General features: G+C 39.7%; 1 protein-coding gene across 1 annotated transcript; it reads left to right on the forward strand.

Annotated features, from left to right (window-relative positions):
• The first annotated feature begins 14,980 nt into the window (after positions 1–14,980).
• Positions 14,981–18,837, forward strand: rfc3 (replication factor C (activator 1) 3). The gene is made up of 9 exons (XM_053331651.1): positions 14,981–15,225; positions 16,480–16,617; positions 16,973–17,040; positions 17,232–17,329; positions 17,529–17,710; positions 17,802–17,938; positions 18,037–18,135; positions 18,216–18,285; positions 18,377–18,837. Exons 1-9 carry the CDS (start codon positions 15,139–15,141, stop codon positions 18,566–18,568), a joined length of 1,071 nt encoding a protein of 356 aa, XP_053187626.1. The 5' UTR covers positions 14,981–15,138; the 3' UTR covers positions 18,569–18,837.
• The last annotated feature ends 127 nt before the right edge of the window (positions 18,838–18,964 follow it).

Consider the following 18,964-nt stretch of genomic DNA (forward strand, 5'->3'; position numbering starts at 1 on the left):
GTCTAGAAGAAGAAATCTTACTAACCAGAGAATATCAGCCATCAGTCATTCAAATGTATTAATTCTGAAATAATAATCAATAATCCACGTATAAATCTCACATTAGTATCTAACTAGCAAACCCCTAGAATTCCCCCCAAAACATTAAAGTGTGTGTTGATACACAGTAGCTATAAAAGTTGGCTTCAATTTATTCTGTAGTAAACTGTTGGCAAGTACTGCTGCAATACTGACTGATTCTCAAACCAATAGCCCACTGTAGTCAGAGGCTCAACAAAATGAAAACATCTCACCTATGGAAAACAAAACAAAAATTCAAGTCTTATGTCCAAATCAATAGTCTGCAAATGAACTCCCCAAGCTGTCGGTTCCTGATAGTTTGATAGCTACATTATTTTAATCACATATAATCTTCACACACCAGGGATGCACACTTTCAGTTGTTTAAATTATCCAAAACTACAAACTCTTCACAGATTCAATCTATGGTCTGATGTAAGATAAATAAAATCCTGATTACAATACATCCATATCTATTTAAAAAAGAACAAGAAAACTGACAATTCACCAAATACAAACACACAAAAAGACAAAATCACTACAATTCTCCAACAAATGTGCTCTAAATTTAGAGCAGAGAGGAAAACTGTGAATTTGAGTGAGTGGGTGTGTGTCCATGCATGTGTGTGTCCATGCGTGTGCGTGTGTGTGTGTGTGGATGCGTGTGTGTGTGTTCACATCAGTTTGGACAGCTGTACTATATCAGTCACGGTTAGGGGAAAATAAACCCACTCCTTAGCATCAGCCTGATCCCACGGCCCCTGCTGCTCTCTCTACCTACGTATCCACACTTACTCACACACACTCCTACATACACAACTAATAATTCTGACATTTCAGGATCAACTGCACACCGACCAAAGGCATGTAGCTCTTTGTGCAGAGGGATGCCAGCTCTCGTCTTTGTGAAACTGAGATATATCTGGGTTGTTGTGTTTTTTACTTTTCTAGGTTACAATAACAGTAAAGCTTTTGTTTCAACAGCATCAAAATGACAATATTTAAATGTGTACATAGGATCTGCCAAATATATAATTTAAAAGCTGTTAATATGATATGAAATAAATTTGGTCCTGCAAATCATTTATATAATGTTTTTTTGGAGTACACGAGCTGTAACAAAGGCCATGAGTTTGTTTTTCATCAAACTACTATTCACAAAGTCAAAAACAAACTTTCATGTTTAATATCTAATATCCTGTCACTTATAATATTGAAAAATGCAATATAATTGTTTTAAAAATTCACACTCAATTCTTGATAAATGATGGTTGGTCTCCCTTCACCTGCTTGACAGTGATACCTGTTGAGAAGCACACGTATGGTATTTGTGGTAGCTTTTGCCGCAGTGCTGACAGAGAGAAAGATGACCTTGCATAGTGCTGAATGGAGCACAGCTCATCCTTTCACTTTCACCTTATTTACACAACAGCAGGGAACATGCCGACTGGACAGAGGCCCAGAGAGAGGGAGGAAGAAGAGGAGGATACAGAAGGATGATAGAGGGAAGGGAGGGAGGGAGTAAACTGAGGTTTTCAAAGAAACCGTCAAACAAAAAAGAGCTATGAGTAGAAATTCTCAATTTAAGACGAGAAGACATCAGAAGGCTGTGCAGAGATGTTTCAGCACACAAAACAACCATTTAATCACTGAAATTTTACACACAAAATAGGTCGAAACTTTGAGTTTTGTTTCAGCGATGTTACAAATTGAGTTTGGCAGACATTAAAACATAAGACAGTTAACTGATCAATTTATATCAATCAGACAAGTCTCTGAAGCTGTCTGCTGGGTCAGCTGCAAAGTGTTTGATGTTGCTGTGCTCCAAATCGGTGTGCACGCTGTTTCTAAAGAGTGAGATGTGAGCAAGAAAGACTGCAGGTTTGAACTCAATCTGTAATTTGATCAAGCCGAGGTAAATCAGACACCATATCAGCTTGTGAGTTGTAACCTGATGATATAATCAGAGGGTAAACCCTAGGTCACAGTGGGTTTCTCATGGGAGAGGATGCAGTAGACTGTAGCCCAGATGCATTTGTGATTCAATAAAGAATTCAGGACAGACAGTTAATTTTGTGACTAAACTGAAAACGCAACTTCATTCCTGTATCTGCCCAAAATACCTTTTATCAGCTTGTCAACTGTGCTGTTAATGGTTAGCAGGAAGTTCTTGGAAACACTCACTGTGCTTACTCATTTTTGAATGTGACACAACAAAGTCACTCCAAACATGTAACTACACAATCTAAAAATATAACACTCGCTGTCAGTAACTGCCAACACAACCTGACTCACCCTGGCTCGTCGAGCATGAAGATGTGTAGGGGACGAGAGGGATGAGCGGGTCAGCGGTCTGCTGCGGGTCAAAGGGTGCGAGCGGCGCCTGGTCAGTGGCTCAGGTTTGTCTGGAGCTCTGGAGGATCCTTGATCCTGACTCGGAGCTTGGCTCACCATCCTGATCATATCTGGAGAACCCTGGGAGGACAGAGAAATAAAAGTCAGATGGGGCACAAAAAAAAAAGAGGCAGTCTTCATTCTTGGCCTTTGAGGCACAAATTGATTATTGAAGCTGTGTTGATTTAAAAGTTGAGACATCGTCCTTGATCTTGGAAATAATACTGGTCAGAGACATTCTTACCATAAAGTCTATTCAGCAACTTTGAAGGCATCATGCACAAGAAGTCTTAAAATGCTCAGAAAAATTTAAATTGTGCTATATCCAACATCAGTTTATAACCAATTCAGTTGTGTACATTACTGGTAAAAGTATCACCATGGCCAAGATGCTTGGTAGCCAATCACACCAACATGTAGTTTTACTGCTATTGGGTTTCTCAAAATCATGACATACTCACAGATATATTCTTTTTCTTATAATTCACTTAACCAAAGACTATAAATGTTTTAACTCTGTTGGGGTTTTTTGTCTGCCATTGTAAGAAACTCTGAAAAATGGAAGAGCATCACTCTCTTTCTGTTTTTTAACCACCATGCTGTCAACAAGATCAACAAATAATTAAAACTGCTACTCAATTTTCTCATTTATGGTCTTGTTTGTTTAAATGAATTACAGTAATGTCTAAAAAAATGTTTTTGATGCTAAACCTCAACACATACAGAAGCACCTTTAATGTCAATCTCTGTGCAGATCTGTCTCCTCTAGTCTCTTACCCCAGTGTCTGTCTTCATGTCACCTGTCTCTTCAGCAGCTCACTTTATCTCTGTGTAGTTCCTGTGGAGTATTTAGTGGAGCTAGTGTTGGTGTGGAGTGACTGAAGATATAAGATACTCTTGGTGATGTGTCTGCCTTTCTCTCATTCAAAACCCCCTCCTCTTATCTAGTCCATCCTCGTCCCCTCCGTGTCTCCGCTCAGTGACAACACTGGAAAGTCCATCCCTGCTTAACCTCATGACTCAGTTACTGTAACCTACGCACTTCAACTGTGAAGACCCGCTGATGTGCTTCTCGCTCTCAGCACAGAGCTGATAACATGGATGTGTGTATGTGTGTGTGTGTCGGTGTGTGTATGTGTGTGTGTGAATAAAACTGAAAGTAAAGGAGGAATGCCATTTTTCTCTGTAAATAGTATGGTTTTTCCTTCCTAAGTATCCAAACCAGAAGTGCGTGTATCCCTTCATGACAACATACAAAGCCTTTCTGTATAGAAAATTCCCTTCCTGACATTTTGGTCATAGAGATGGTATGATGCTGTTGCCAATTTTTCAACTACGCAGTCACAGTTAGATAACATCATCAAGGACACTGTGTCCCCAGAACAAGCACAGTTCAAGCTGGAAGTCAATAAATTCCTCATCTGAATTTACAATAATGCATGACTGTATTTCCATGTTGAGCATTCATCAGAAAAGAAGACAAAAGCCTACAGACATGCTAACAGCTCTGTGAGGCTGTAATTAAGCATAGAGGTGCTTTGAGCAAAGCGTGTAAGCATGCTAACATGCTGATGTAATGTTTACTGTGTATCTTAGTTTAGCATGTTAGCATGGTAACATTTACTAGCACTAAACACATAGTATGGCTGATGCTGATGGGAATGTCATTCGTTAAGCAGGTGACCACAGAATTGGACAAACGTTGACCCGATGATGGCTTCAGGTAAAAAAATAAAGGGAATAACAAAAATGTTTATGATTTATTCTGTGGGGAACATAATAATATCTGTACTAAATTTCATCCATACAAAACCACAAATGTCAACCTCACATTGGCACTAGAGGAATGGTCATTGGGTCACCAATGTAACTTGGAAGCATCCTCTGGGAAACATGAATGCCTTCACACAATTTCATGGCAATCTATCCAATAGTTGTTGAGATATCTCATTCTTAGAACAGCGGATTATGAAAAGAAAGTGTGATACTGACACAGTAAGGTCTTCAAGAGTTTTAAGAGGGTTAGGGGTAAATTCAATTTCCTATTAAAACAAATCTTAATTCATCACTCTGCAGTGGACACAAACTTGGTTGCTTTTTACTACCCAACCACAAAATAAACAGTCATCCATTACAGCTTTGGACGGTGGTCAGTTCATCTTTACTACCCTATAAATATTTGACATTTTTGGGATAAATGGGCTCTCTGCTCATCTTTTCTTCCACTATAAATCAGGCAGAACTTAACTGATCTCAACATTTTTCTTGATTCCATTTAATTGATAGTTATATAGTTTTTCATTGTGGATTTTACCTTGATGTATTGCTGTGAAAATCCCACCCTCACTGCAAATTAAATTTCCCGTAGTGTTACATAAAAATAGTTGACAGAATGTGATACACGAAGCTAAAAATGTCTGTTTTACTGCTGTTTTCCTGGCTTGCCAGACAGTTTGATTAAGATTAGCCTGATTAAATACAGCCTTTTTATAAGAATTCCTGAAGTTCTGTGTTGTTGGTTTAAGAGCTATTTGAGGTTACCAGATTTGCACTTGGTGAGTGTAATGAGGCAGCTGGAAAGCCCTGTGAGAGGAAAGCAGAGGAGCACAGCACAGGAGCCATCCACTGACTGTGTTCTTTTTCCAGAAGTGATGTTAAATAAACCAATAAAATGACAGTAAGCTGGTATGACCTCAGCACTTACTATCTGTGGTTTTCTGGGGGATTAATGCTGCCTCCAGCTGGATGCCAGACGAGTCACAACAGCCTGATTTATAAAAGGCTTTAATGGTGGAAAACAACAGGCTTGGAAACCATTCAAACTATTATTCCTAATTAATCCACCCCATATTAAATAGAGGGAAAGACTGAAAGCCTGGCAACCCACAAGTAGGGACTCTGTCTAACATATGTGAGGCGTGTGTGTGTGTGTGTGTGTGTGTGTTTTCTTTTTCTTTGAAAGAACCAATGTCAGTTGAGAACCAGCATTGTGTAGACGTTCCTGTGTTGTAAGGATATTTCTGTGTTGTGAGGACATTTTGGCCAGTCCTCACAACTTCGAAGGGCAATTTGAGGGTTAAGACTTGGTTTTACGGTAAAGGTTACAATTGGGTTTAGGTTCAGGTTAGGGTAAGGGTTGGGTTTTGGCATTTAGTTGTGATGGTTAAGGTTAAGGAAAGGGGCTAGGGAATGTATGATGTCAATTAAAATCCTCACAAGGATAAACATACAAACGTGTGTGTATGTGTGTGTGTGTGTGTGTGTGTGTGTGTGTGTGTGTGTGTGTGTGTGTGTGTGTGTGTGTGTGTGTGTGTGTGTGTGTGTGTGGCCACAAATGGTATGGTGTAAAATATTACTAAAGTTATGAGCTTTGTCTAAAAAAAACAACAATATATTATTGAACTTAACAACAATTTGGTCCATTGGCTTTGGATGGATCATCTGCGTAAAATTACATCCTGCATAAGTCTGAAATTCTACATTCAGAAAGCCACACAGTCTTTTTATATTTTATGGTCATTTGGGTGTATTTAAAAAAATGTCCTTTAGGCCTACTAAAGAACTTTGGGACAATACATTTTAAAGAACCACAAAATACATCAGAGTTGACTTGATTTAACTGTCTTTGACTTACCGTCGTGCTCTGCTGCTCCTGGTCAGCTTTGGTCGCATCAGAGTGAGCGGGGTTATCGTTTTGGACTTCCTTCTCGTCTTGGAGCTGATCCAACTTTTTCATCAGTAGGGTCATGGTGTCATATGCAGCAGCCTGAACATACAGGTCAGAAGATACAGATACAGGTAAATAAGGCTTAGGGGCAAACTCTGAGGTTAACCTTGCACTCAGACCTTTTATGTATGCTGGTCTCAGAGAAGTCTGCTGCACCTAAACCCAACACATACATACTCCTCTTTCTCATCCACCTTCATTGCCTCCTTGCTGATGAACAGCTTTTCCAGCCTAGCCTGAGGAACACAGTGTACCACACACTATGGAGCAGGTGACACCTTCTCAATGAGATTATTGTAAAGCAGCAAAGACAGAAGCCTTTCATAGAAGAGAAGAATGAAGGCCAAAGATAAAGATAGCCACCAGTGAAGAATAAGCTGCCTTGACAACATATAAAAACAGCAATGTAACGTTATGTAAATGTGTTGTAATATCTGTCCATTTCATAAAGCTCAGTTATGCACATGCTTAAACCACTCGCTTTCCCTCTCTTTCGCTCTCCACCCATTGGTCATGGACTCTGACTGAGACACTTGTTCACTGGCCCTTCCAGGAAATGAACAAACTGCTTTGTTTCTTGGCTCTGCTGCCAATCCCAGAGTCCCAGAGGCTGATAGCAGCACATAGGGCCCCTTTGAGGAGCTTGAAGTCCAAAAACAGCCCCCTCACTCACACACATGCATGCATACACACATGCTTGTGCCTCACCCACTCAACCCACCCGCTCATGCACACAAACACACCCTTCTGTCCACTCCCATTCCTAAACCCATCATGTTGACCAGTTTAAAAAATATCTGCAGTAACGGCTTGGCAGTAAAGCCATTTCCTGTGTGTTATGGCCCCCACATCTCCAGATTCCTACACACAGGGACACAGAGGGCTGTCTATGTGCGCAAGGGTGCTATTTTTACCTCAGTATGGGGGACAGACGCGGGGCGAGGGGAGAACACTGGGAGTGGAAGCTTTTCAGTGGCATAAATGTCTGAAAACATGAACATACGCGCATAGACTCACACACAGAGTGGAAATGTGCTCATGTGAATACAAATGCACACCATACACATACACGCAGACGCATTCACTTTCGCAGCAGAGTGCTCTCAAAGTTCATGAAATATTAATAGGCTCCCCTCCAAAGTATTTACAGAGGATGAAGCTTTTAATGCATCACAGTATCTCTGCTACAAGACCCCATTTCATTACTTTAACTGTCTTGGGAAGGCTAAGACCCCTGTTATCATCTCAGTATGAATAGCTAAAGAAGTGAGTCCTTGTTGCGATACATTAAGTATGCTCTGCTTCTTCGAGGTGAAAGGTATTTAAAGTGCATGAATCAATATTATGTTGTCACTGCAGCTACATAAATACACTAACAAATGCTCTTAAGATCACAACAATCCACTGGATTCAAACCTGGAAAATCTATATTGGTGTTGTCTATTCTAATGTAGTAGACGTATGCTGTAATTTGACATTTGATACAGTAAGCAGCAGTTACTTCACTTGCAAACTAATTCTGGTGAGCCAAATCCAGAAAAGCATGCTGCACATTCCTGTTTCCTGTTTAGTATACCACTGGAAATACTATTAGTATACCAGTGGAAAATACAGTCATTCATAAAGTGAAGTGAATAACTAGTTGCACTTTGTCACCTGGCAACAAGAAGCTACATTTTTACATTTGAGTCTTACCTTAATTTTTTTCTTTTCTTTACAATTTTCTGTCACACTCATTATCAACGTAAAAACATATTGTGCCACAGACCAGTGATCAAGACATCTAGAGAACTGGGAAATGATAGAAAACTGTCTTAAGACTGGACACGAGACTCATTCCACTTTAATTTCATTTTGATAACTTGTTTTTTACTCTGATTTCCTCAAATTATTTCATTTCGCCAAGTTGTTACCCAAATTGCCGACTGTGACGAAACCAGCTGAGCCAAGATATTCCAAGAATGTGGAACCGCAAAGGGGCCTCTTTGACTCAACAGGTATTGAAATGAGCTCTGGCCTGTCAATAAGTGACTTTAAACGCTACTTGGACGAACACTGAGAAGGACATCACAAAAGGAGGACGGGGAGAAGCAATCCTTTCATTTCTGGCCAACGGTGGAAAACAGTGTGCAGTGTGCCAGAGGTCTGTTATGGGAACGTGCCAGTGACTGAGGGCCGCTCTGACAGGTGTGAGAACGCAGTCAGGGGCACGTTCACACTACTGGATGCCTATTGGCACAGTGCATGCTGGGAGTTTGAGATGCCAGCACAGTCCAGTGGAAAAATGAAAAGAATTTATGATTGAAGGTATACCTGCCAAGCTAAACTTTTTTTGGATTCCATTTTATAAAACATAAACACATTGTTTTCTTTCTCTTCAAAAATTCAAATACCAATGACTTTAAATTATTGTGAATATGTTTATCTCCAGTACGAAAAGCAGATGGTATGGGGACTCTGACTAATAGATATTTTTGCTTTTATTAATATACAACAGATAGGACACACGGAGAGAAAGGGAGAGGAGGATGACGTACAACAAAGATGAACAGTGGATCTCAAACCAGAGACCTTCCTACTACATGCATACATTTTTGCATCAATGCACCATTAATCCACCACAAAGCTCTAATATGCAATGCAATGTTGTTAATTAAACTAAACTCGTTTGGTTAGTTTAATAAAGTTGTGTAAACTGTGATATAGTGTTCAAAAAGCCTCTGCTGTTCTCACCCCTGGCCTGGGAGTGGGTCTGCAAATACTACTCTTCTGAAACATGCTGTACAGTACAAACCAGGTTCTTAGTTGGTACTGAACATTCACAAATTCACAAAAACTGCATTTTAACTATTTAAACTTTTCAAAACAACCCAGATCCTCAATTTTTTTAAAAATCACTTCAAGCCACTTAGAGATAATCAGCATTTACTGTGAGAACAATTTGACATTGCTGCCCTCTAGTGGTACAAATAGGTTTTATTGTTAGAAAATTGGCCTTTCTCATAGGGGACATTTTGTCATGTCATAGTGGGAAAAGCACAGGTATGATTACTGATGCTGGCACACTGTCACGCTGTTATTACTGGGACACTTGAGTTGAACTGAGCCATGCCACCTGTGCTTCCAGTCTAGTGTTTGCTATGAAAGAAGTGCAGCGTTGTAAACTATGCATGAAGCTACTGAATTAGTTTCTTCGGGCAGCTCTACACTTTGAATAGGGCTGGAGAAACTTGTGTCTCTGGCCTTGTTATCGCTCTCCTCCTGCCTTGTTTTTCTTACCTGTTTTGCATTGTTCTCTGGCATATCCTCTTCCTCCTGGCTACCTGTGAACTCAGGTTTGCCCCTGTTGGTGGGCTTTTGCCAGCCAGAAGTGCTGTTAGGCTGGGTATCCTGTCTCTTCCTCAAGCACTTCCTGTTCGTGCTCAAGTTTCTACGGCGACGACTGACCAGGAATTCCTTATATTGTAAGGCCTCTAAAATATCATTGTCGTCCTTGTCGCTGTCACCCTCTCCCACTTCATTGGTGGACGAGGAAGACTCCCTGCCATCAGAGCTCTCATTGATGATCACCTGGTTGTCAGTGCTACATTCATTATCACAGAATACAATGGCACTTGGCTTGTGCTTTATTATTCTTAGCAGATCCAATGAACAGTCCTCTGGTGCACTCACAGAGGTTGCCAGATGGTTACCACAGCTGTTGTCCAGGACTGGTGAAAAGGCAGAAAGAAATTCCTCAAGAGAGACGGCCTCTGAGGGGTTTTCTTCTTTCTGCTGAGGTAACATGGCTTCACAATGTTTCAATTTTTCTGCCTCCATCTGAGAATTAATGTGAACAGCTGCTCTACAATCCAGGCCTGACACCTCCCTGTCCTGACTTGCTCCTTGAGCCGTTTCTGAACCGCAGCTGCCTTCACAGTGTCCATTCTGCTTTGAGTCAGGCTTAGTTAGATGACAGGGGGAGCTGTTGGCCATCTGCAGCTCCTTCCCCATAAAGCTTTGAACATGAGTGGCCACGGGATCTGGAGTACAGTGCAGCAGAGGAGCAGGTTCAGACATGGTTTTCAGTTTGTTGTTGGAGGTTTGAGTCAGAAGGGGAACTTGACCGTGGAGGTCACCCACAGTAAGTATGCCTGTAAGGCTGCTGCTGAACAGGCAAAGCAGCTACTTGACCTTCATGCATCACTGAGGAACCAGTCCTCATCTGTTGAGTCTTTTATAGTTTGAAAAGCACAGTACTGGCTCTTTTGAACAGAGCCTGGTGAATTGACAGTTTAGGTAAAGCCACTAAAATGCAGCTGCAACTGGATATTTACAGCTTGATCCACATTTCTTTGATACCTGCTGAAGAGAGGAGAGAAAAACATTTTGAGCAAATTGATTCATGTTTATACATGTGCACGCCATAAAGAATATGTATGCATAATACAGAGTCATTCAGCTCTTTAAATGTATGTATCTGTCTGGATTCAAGTCTGGATTTGCTTACAGAATTAAACATAATGCTTAAGAGGGATGATACTGTTGCTGAGACAGGTCTTCTCTCTCATGAGTCATTTTCTCTTTAAAAATGTAAACCTGCAGGCACTTTAACAATTTAATTTAGGATTTAAACTTGACTGGCAACACTTTCAAAGTGCTGTAAACTTTAAATTAAAAAAAACATGCCAAATGTGATGACAGCTTTTTAAATAATGTAAAGTATCAATAATGTGATTCTATGGAATCTAAATTAGAATCTATTTTTAAATAGATTCTATTTTTAAAATCTAAATTGGGATATTTTGGGACAAAACAATCATAAATGTGTCTGCCCCATGCCAAATCATCAAAGTTTGTCTTCAAAGAAACCCTGCAGTGTACCACTCTGGAGCTTTCAGGGGGCTTTTTTGGTGACAAATGCATTTTTGTCAAACACTTGTTTTTTCCTGGTGGATATTTTCGGCTGCAGCCAACACACCCTTTCCTTGCCTGGCATGTTTTCTTTGTGTTTTGAACAGGCTGAAGTGTGTCCTTTAAGAAATTGTTTAAAATCCTGAAAAAATGATATTGTAAACACAGCCAGTAGTATATGGAACTATACAAATCCTTTCCAACAAGAGTTTCATTCACTACTACAAACTTACAAACAAAGAGCTATTTGTCACTACTTTTGTGTGAGTAATGTGCCAACTGGTCTGAGAAAAAAATACTACAGTACAGTATCTTAATAGCTTTAGAATGAATCCCAATAGATGCTCAATAATCAGCACAGAGAGGCATTTGTAACTTTGACCTCTTCTGTGACAAAACCATTTAAGTAACTAAAGGATGCTCTAAAGAAGCACATTAGATTTCAACTTACCAGACGTCTTTGTACAGAAGTTGTGTCATCCAAGAACACATCCGACACAGCAACCTGAAGAACCTGGAAAGTAAAAGAAGTACCCATCCAAGGCAAGTCACGCTGTTATACTATATGCTGTATGACACTGATAACACGAAAAGAATGAGTTTACTTCAGTAAAGATATGAAATGCTGCGAGGGGAGGAGAAAAGAAGAAAGGGCTGAGGAATGCTTTTTTCCCTCCTACATTACCTCAGCAAGAAGACAGGGAGCTCCACAGGCAGGTGTTTGAGCTATTCGTGTGTGTGTCTGTGTGTGTGTGTGTGTGTGTGTGTGTGTGTGTGTATGTAGAGAGAGAGAGAGAGAGAGAGAGAGAGAGAGAGAGAGAGAGAGAGAGAGAGAGAGAGAGAGAGAGAGAGAGAGCGCAATTGAGTATATGTTGAGTGTGCATGTGAATGTACATGCTTTGAGTCAGGCTTCGTGCATGTCCAAGAGGGAAAAACGATAAATTACAGTATGCATTTAGTAGAAAAAGGAAATAGTTAAATAGCTGCGCGTACATTCAGATGTACATGCAGACCTTGATTAAAAGGCTTGGGTTCTGTGGCACTCCTCCCCTCATTCCTGCTTTTCACTCATTGCTGTATAATATCACCCAAGGCAAAGGATTTTTCACTTGAGAGAACATTCCTCGACAACACATGAGGTAATGCTTAAAACGTGTTCTTATCCTCTCTAAATCTCTCTACTCATATTTTTTGTAACTAAAGCAAAGCTGCTCTGAGCCTTAATCAACAAGACAAGACTTATGGTCCTTAAAAAGCTGCCGATGGACTGAGGAATTCCACACATTTGCCAGCAAACATTGATTTTTGTGTTTTGGGAGGGAATGTCTTTGGTCAGGAGGGAAGCCCATTGAGGATGTGATTTTGCCTGTTGAGGCCTGTTTGTCCCTCAAGGTCTTGGGAAGAAGAGATCTGGTCAAGGTGGAGGCTTCTGTTTGGAGCCAAGAGTGAAGTTATGATGATCTAAATTGCTTTCTGTGTCTTTTATTTATGTGAAAAGTTCAACAATCACAGAATCAGTAAAGTTACTGAGTAGTTTACTGTGTTATCTATCTAGAAAGCCTCAGATATAAAGATACTGGCTGAAATTCATACTGTACAAATACAAAGGAGTTCAGCTCAGTTTATTTTTTCAGAGGTCAGTCTTTTTTTCAACTCAGCAAAATTACATCTTCCCAAAAATAACTATAATAATTATACTTTAGCATTTACCTTGTTGCGAATTGTTTGGAGATGAAAGGTTGAGGATTTTCCCAATATAAGCACCACAAACTGAAATAAGTGACACTGTGTTTTAGGGCAAAGTGGCTCTTTAAAATGTCTTAAAAATATCATACAGAATTATAAAAATTCAACATTTAGGGAGTGGACAAAACAAACTCATTCACAAGAAGTGATGCTAATGAATTCACTTATATTTATGAAAGTAATGTTGCCTGAAGGAACCTGATAACCTTCACCTGCTACTCCCACCTGCTCCAGATATGACACTGTCCCACATTGCGGCTGTGATGATGGATGCACATTAATTTAACTCAAACATGCATTTAAATACAAGCTACGCCAACCTGTTGAAACATGCTCCTCTATGTATAACATTCCTGTCATGGAGAGGTATAGTTATCTGGGTCAGGTTGAAGAAAAGCCGGGCAAGAGAAAAAGAAAACAAGGAAGAAATGACGGCTGAAGTAAAGACACAATATTACAATATGAGAAAAAAGAGAAATACAATAATTACCTATTATAGTGTCTTTTTTAAGGCTACAATCAAGAGGGAAAATACTGAGAGAAAAGCACATGAAATGTATACATAAAGTATAGCCACAGAAAAATAACGTCAACACTATGTAAGCTGTTTTATCTTGTACTGTGCAGTAGATCATGTGTGAAATATGACAGAAAACCTCATTTTGACAACAAACATTGGCATGCACAATACATGCCTACAAAATGTTGATAAGAAGGTGATCCTAGAATAAGATAGATTTGAAATCCTGTATACAAAAATAAATGAATTTATAGAAAAGCCACAAGTATACAATATAACAATATAACAGTCACAAGATGAGCATCACCAAAAACCATGAGCCAGCTCACACTATCTTGATTAGTTATGGCATGACATGACACTGTGGTGACATTGTGGTACTTAGTTTTTGTTGCATGGGATTAACTGTCTCACATTCCTTGGTGGTATCAGACTGTTTTAGTGTAAACACCTACATATCTGCTGCAAAACAGAGCAGATGCAATCCTTGCTCTACTGTCCTTACATATGGCCAGGTTATCCTCTTAGGGGGCCCCGGGCACAAAATTAACTGCTGGGTCCCTATTAAGCCCTTCGCTCCGGCTTTCTCCTAACAAGACAATGTCTTGTCTGTGGCTGTATGTTTTGAGATAAGCACTAATCCTTACTTATACCTATACATAACAACATAGCATAGGTCATGCAAAATTAACACTATAGGTCATCCTTTTTGGACTACTGGAGGAGGCAAATTCAATAATTAAGATGCCCAACAGAACGATTAAGAGGGTCGTTTTTGCCTGATGCTGTGAGGCTTTTCAGTGACATGAAGTACTTTATGATTATGTATTGCTGGATATTACGTCATTTTTGCTCTTCATTGGCCGCTGCTATCTTTCATACTGTTTTAACAGTTTTATCCTGGCTTTGATTGTCCTTGTTTAAGTTTTTTCCTCTTGTATCTATCTATCTATCTATCTATAGACTGTGACACTGAGGACATTATAATAATTAACCTTTATTTTTACCTCGAAAGAACATTGAGGAAGTATCCTCATTTACAATGGTGTCAAGCACCTTGACCTTGACCTTAAAAAAGAATAACAGTAATACAATATTAGGCAAAACAAAAGAAACATAAAATAAAATAAAACGATGAATACATACATGTAAACAGATAAGATTACAGTAACGTTAAAAACATTTAGAATAAGGTCTGAGATAATGCCTTTGAACAGCTGTAGTGGTAATCTAATTTTAAGGCTGTTTGCAGATTGCTCCAAGTCTAAGGAGCAATATAAGATATATATATATATATATATATATATATATATATATATATAGATTTCGGTTCTGACTAATGTAGTATAGAGCGACAGCCTATTCTGTGATTCAGTACCAATATCATGTTACTTCAGGGTTAAAAGAACAAGCTTTATAATATGAAGCTATGTCCCTTCAACATGACTGCACTGCAGAATAAAGCTATGAGAAGTGTTTAAAACTGTATGAAAACCAGCTTAAGTCATTATACAGCAGTCTGATAAATGCATTCAAGAACAGCCTGTCATTACCAGCTACAGGGCTGCTGTGTGTATGGTGTACCTTACCGACGAGTAGCACCTGTTCTCCAGCATGGTACAGCCTTTGCAAACTCACTGTGATTTCCTGCAGTATGTTTGTCCCATTTGAGTCGCCGTAGCTGCAGAGGACGTAGCAGCGCGGGTTTGTGAATGATATTTCGCGGGATATCAGAGAGTTAGCTGCAGGTTGTCTGTCCTCAACACTAACACATAACAGCCTCTAAATTCATAACAAGATGAGTTTGTGGGTGGATAAATATCGACCGACTTCTCTCGGGAAACTCGACTATCATAAAGATCAAGCATCTCAGCTCAAAAGCCTGGTGAGAGAAACTTTATCCCGACTATTAGTTAGCTTCTTTAGCTTGTGTTACTAATAGAAATGATTGCCTGTGCTGGTCAGTCTGTGATAACTTTATTCATTTAGTTGAGTGTAAATATCATTTGAAGTTAGTTTGTTAGAGGAAGTAATATCCGTCATATCACTTGCTTCAGGGTAGCGTCATTAACATGACCCACAGTGTTGTTTTCATCCTCGAGTGATCATTTGATCAATAAAAGGCCAAACAACTTCAATTCCCAGATAAAACATACTCAACGCAAGGTTTACAACGCTTTCAGCCACGTCTCTTGGTCTTCTTCACAGTTTCTCAGGTTTAATGGACTATAAACAAACCTTGTGTTGATCAATTATTACCAAGCTGCTGTTCAGACTAGATAACTATATTTGCCACCAAATCAATTTACACAGACAACAAACAATATATACATTGCATTCACAGTACACAAAAAATGTATAACACCATAAAACACACACACACACACACACACACACACACTAATAAATAATAAATAACCTCCACTGAGATGTGAATGTCAGCTGAAAGGTGCTATGAATCAAACCTGCATCTAAAAGGGATCATTGAAGGATCTGACCACTACTTTCTAAAGTCAAAACGTTCATAATCAACTCAAATTGTGTTTTGTTTGACTCCAAACCAACAAATGTTCACATTTGCCAAATAATTATCTCTGGAACAACTAATAGATTAAACGGTTCAGCTCTGCGTGGTCTTGAGTGTCATGATTGCTTGTGGAGCTGAAACGATTACTATTTTGATAATTGATTAATCATAAAGTCATTTCTCCAACAAAAATGTCGACTGTTCTTAGTTTTTAACATAGCAAATGTGAGGTTTCTTTGCCCTATACAGTAGTTAACTGAATATCTTTGTTTTGGGGCTGTTGGTCACCTAAAACAAGACATTTCATGGTGTCATCTTGGACTAATGAAAAAGGCATATTTCACAGTTTTCTGCATTTTTACATGAAAAACAAACAACAATCGATGATTCTGCTACTGAGGAAAATTAGATTGGTGCAATGCAAATACCTAATAGTTAAAATAATTTATTACATGAGGAGATTTTTGTGAATGTAGTCTAACTATTAAAGTTTTTGTCAAGCAACACTTTACTCCAAAATGTTCAGTGATGGTCAAGGCACAGCTGTGTAGTCCAATGGGAGTCTCTTAACTATCAACCAAAACCTTCTTTGTGAATGTTTGTTTGTTTCAGGTTCAAGGTGGCGACTTTCCGCACTTGTTGGTGTACGGACCATCAGGCGCAGGGAAGAAGACCCGCATCATGTGCCTGCTGAGGGAGCTGTATGGCGCTGGGGTGGAGAAGCTTCGCATAGAGCATCAGACCATCGTGGTGAGAGGGCCAATATTGAAATACTCCACTACACACCTGCAGTTTCTCCGGACATCTCTGCTCAGTCTTCATTAGTTTACTACGGTCTAAAATCATGCGTAAATGAATATTGGTGTGCCCTTAAAATAGAACAAACTCATCACTCTGAGAATCAGCAGATTTCTGCAGCATCAGAGACTGTGTGCCATCACAACTTAAGCTAGACTTTATGGAAAACATACACATGTTGCACTTTTGACTATTGTTACTGACAGTGAATCAGTCAAGCAGTACAGTTTACCTAAACATCCACACACACTTCTACACACATACATTTAGGCTTAGTTACATTGCAATTTTGTGTTTTTGTCTCCAGGCTCCCTCAAAGAAAAAAATCGAGATCAACACAATAGCCAGCAACTACCACTTGGAAGTAAACCCAAGGTAAAGTTCATTTACTCAAGTACAGTTTGGATGTACTTGTACTTTTCATCTTTTGCTACTTCATACTTCTGCTTCACTACATTTCAGATGGTATTAATGTATTTTTTAACTAACTTTTTAAACTATGGTTGAGCTAAGGAATAAAAATCACATATATTATGTGACTTAAGCATTTCCATTCTGTCGTACAGTGACGCAGGAAACCAGGACCGTGTGGTGATTCAAGAGCTGATTAAAACGGTGGCTCAATCTCAGCAGATCCAGTCAAGCACCCAGAGAGAGTTTAAAGGTAGGAAAGACACATACGTCCCTCTTTACCAGCTCAACCATGTTTTAGAGCGACTGTCCTAACAGGATAAAGGCCTCCTCTCAGAAATGGATGCTTAACTTAGTCATCAATTGAAAACATTACAAATCATGGGAAGATCATTATTCCCTTTTATGAATCAGCTTTCCCTCTGTAGTAACTGGCACACTTTCGTTCTCAGTCGTATTGCTCACAGAGGTGGACAGGCTCACAAAGGATGCCCAGCATGCATTGCGTCGTACAATGGAAAAGTACATGGCCACCTGCCGTCTCATCCTCTACTCTAATTCCACCTCCAAAGTGATCGGGCCCATTCGGAGCCGTTGTCTGGCCATCAGAGTTCCTCTGCCTAGCACAGAAGAGGTGGTTTAGTTTATTCTTTAGTAATAATGTTAAAATAGTGTATTAGTGTGCATGAAATGTTTTTTAATCTCGTTTTTTTCCTGTTTGGCAGGTTTGTAACGTTTTAACATCAGTCTGTAAGAAGGAGGGTCTGCTTCTCCCACCTGAGCTAGCCAAGCAAATTAGTGAGAAGTCTGGCCGCAACCTTCGCAAAGCCCTTTTGATGTGTGAGGCCTGTAGAGTGCAGCAGTAAGTGTGCACAAACCTTATCATCATTCTTCTTCCTATACATGAGCAACCATCTTTTAAAAGTATCTGCTTATTCAGCCTGTGTCAACCTTCTCCAGGTATCCATTCTCAGTGGATCAAGACGTCCCAGAGACGGACTGGGAGGTTTACCTCAGAGAAACGGCAAATGCCATCGTCAGCCAGCAGAGCCCTCAGAGGTAAGTGAGGCGATGAGAGAGAAGTGAATCGGATTTGTAGAGATATTTTAATGCTGAGTCCTTGTCTTTTTCTGTTCCAGGTTGTTGGAGGTCCGAGCCCGGCTGTACGAGCTGCTGACTCACTGCATCCCTCCTGACATCATCATGAAGGTACTGTTTACTACACCTCACCTCCTATGAACTTCTGAGGTAGAGTAATCATGATTTAATTACTAACTATCCTCGTGTAATTCTCTAACAGGGTCTGGTCAGAGAGTTGCTGAATAACTGCGATGGTCACCTGAAGACAGAAGTGGCCCACATGGCAGCTTACTACGAACACAGACTACAGCTGGGCAGCAAAGCTATCTACCACCTGGAGGCCTTCACAGCCAAGTTCATGGCAATCTACAAGAAGTTCATGGAAGATGGTTTGGATGCCATGATGTTTTGAATCTGAATGGACTTAAACTCAGATACTTTTCCCGATGAGGTTCAACAGCTCTTACTGATATGTCACTTTTTCTCACTAACAACTTTTATCAGTGACTATTATGGTGATAATGACTTATTTCACCTCACCAACTTGGCTCTTTATAAAATGTGTAAACTTTGAATTGTTGATCCAGTGGTGTAAGATACTTAAGAGCAGTTTGATAGTGGCGTGAGTAGGTCATAATTTGTAAAAATGTAGATCATAATAATAAAATAAATGTCTTGTTTACAAAGTGTGGTGTTCCTCTGTGGATATCTGACCAAACTGACACTGCCTTAAGGTGCTATCTGACAATAGTCTGGCACTAAGGGTACAAGTACAGTAATGCTAATTCTACACAGGAATGAGTTTTGC

Source organism: Scomber japonicus, chromosome 13 (assembly GCF_027409825.1).
Source record: "Scomber japonicus isolate fScoJap1 chromosome 13, fScoJap1.pri, whole genome shotgun sequence".
In the NCBI taxonomy this organism is placed as follows: domain Eukaryota; kingdom Metazoa; phylum Chordata; class Actinopteri; order Scombriformes; family Scombridae; genus Scomber; species Scomber japonicus.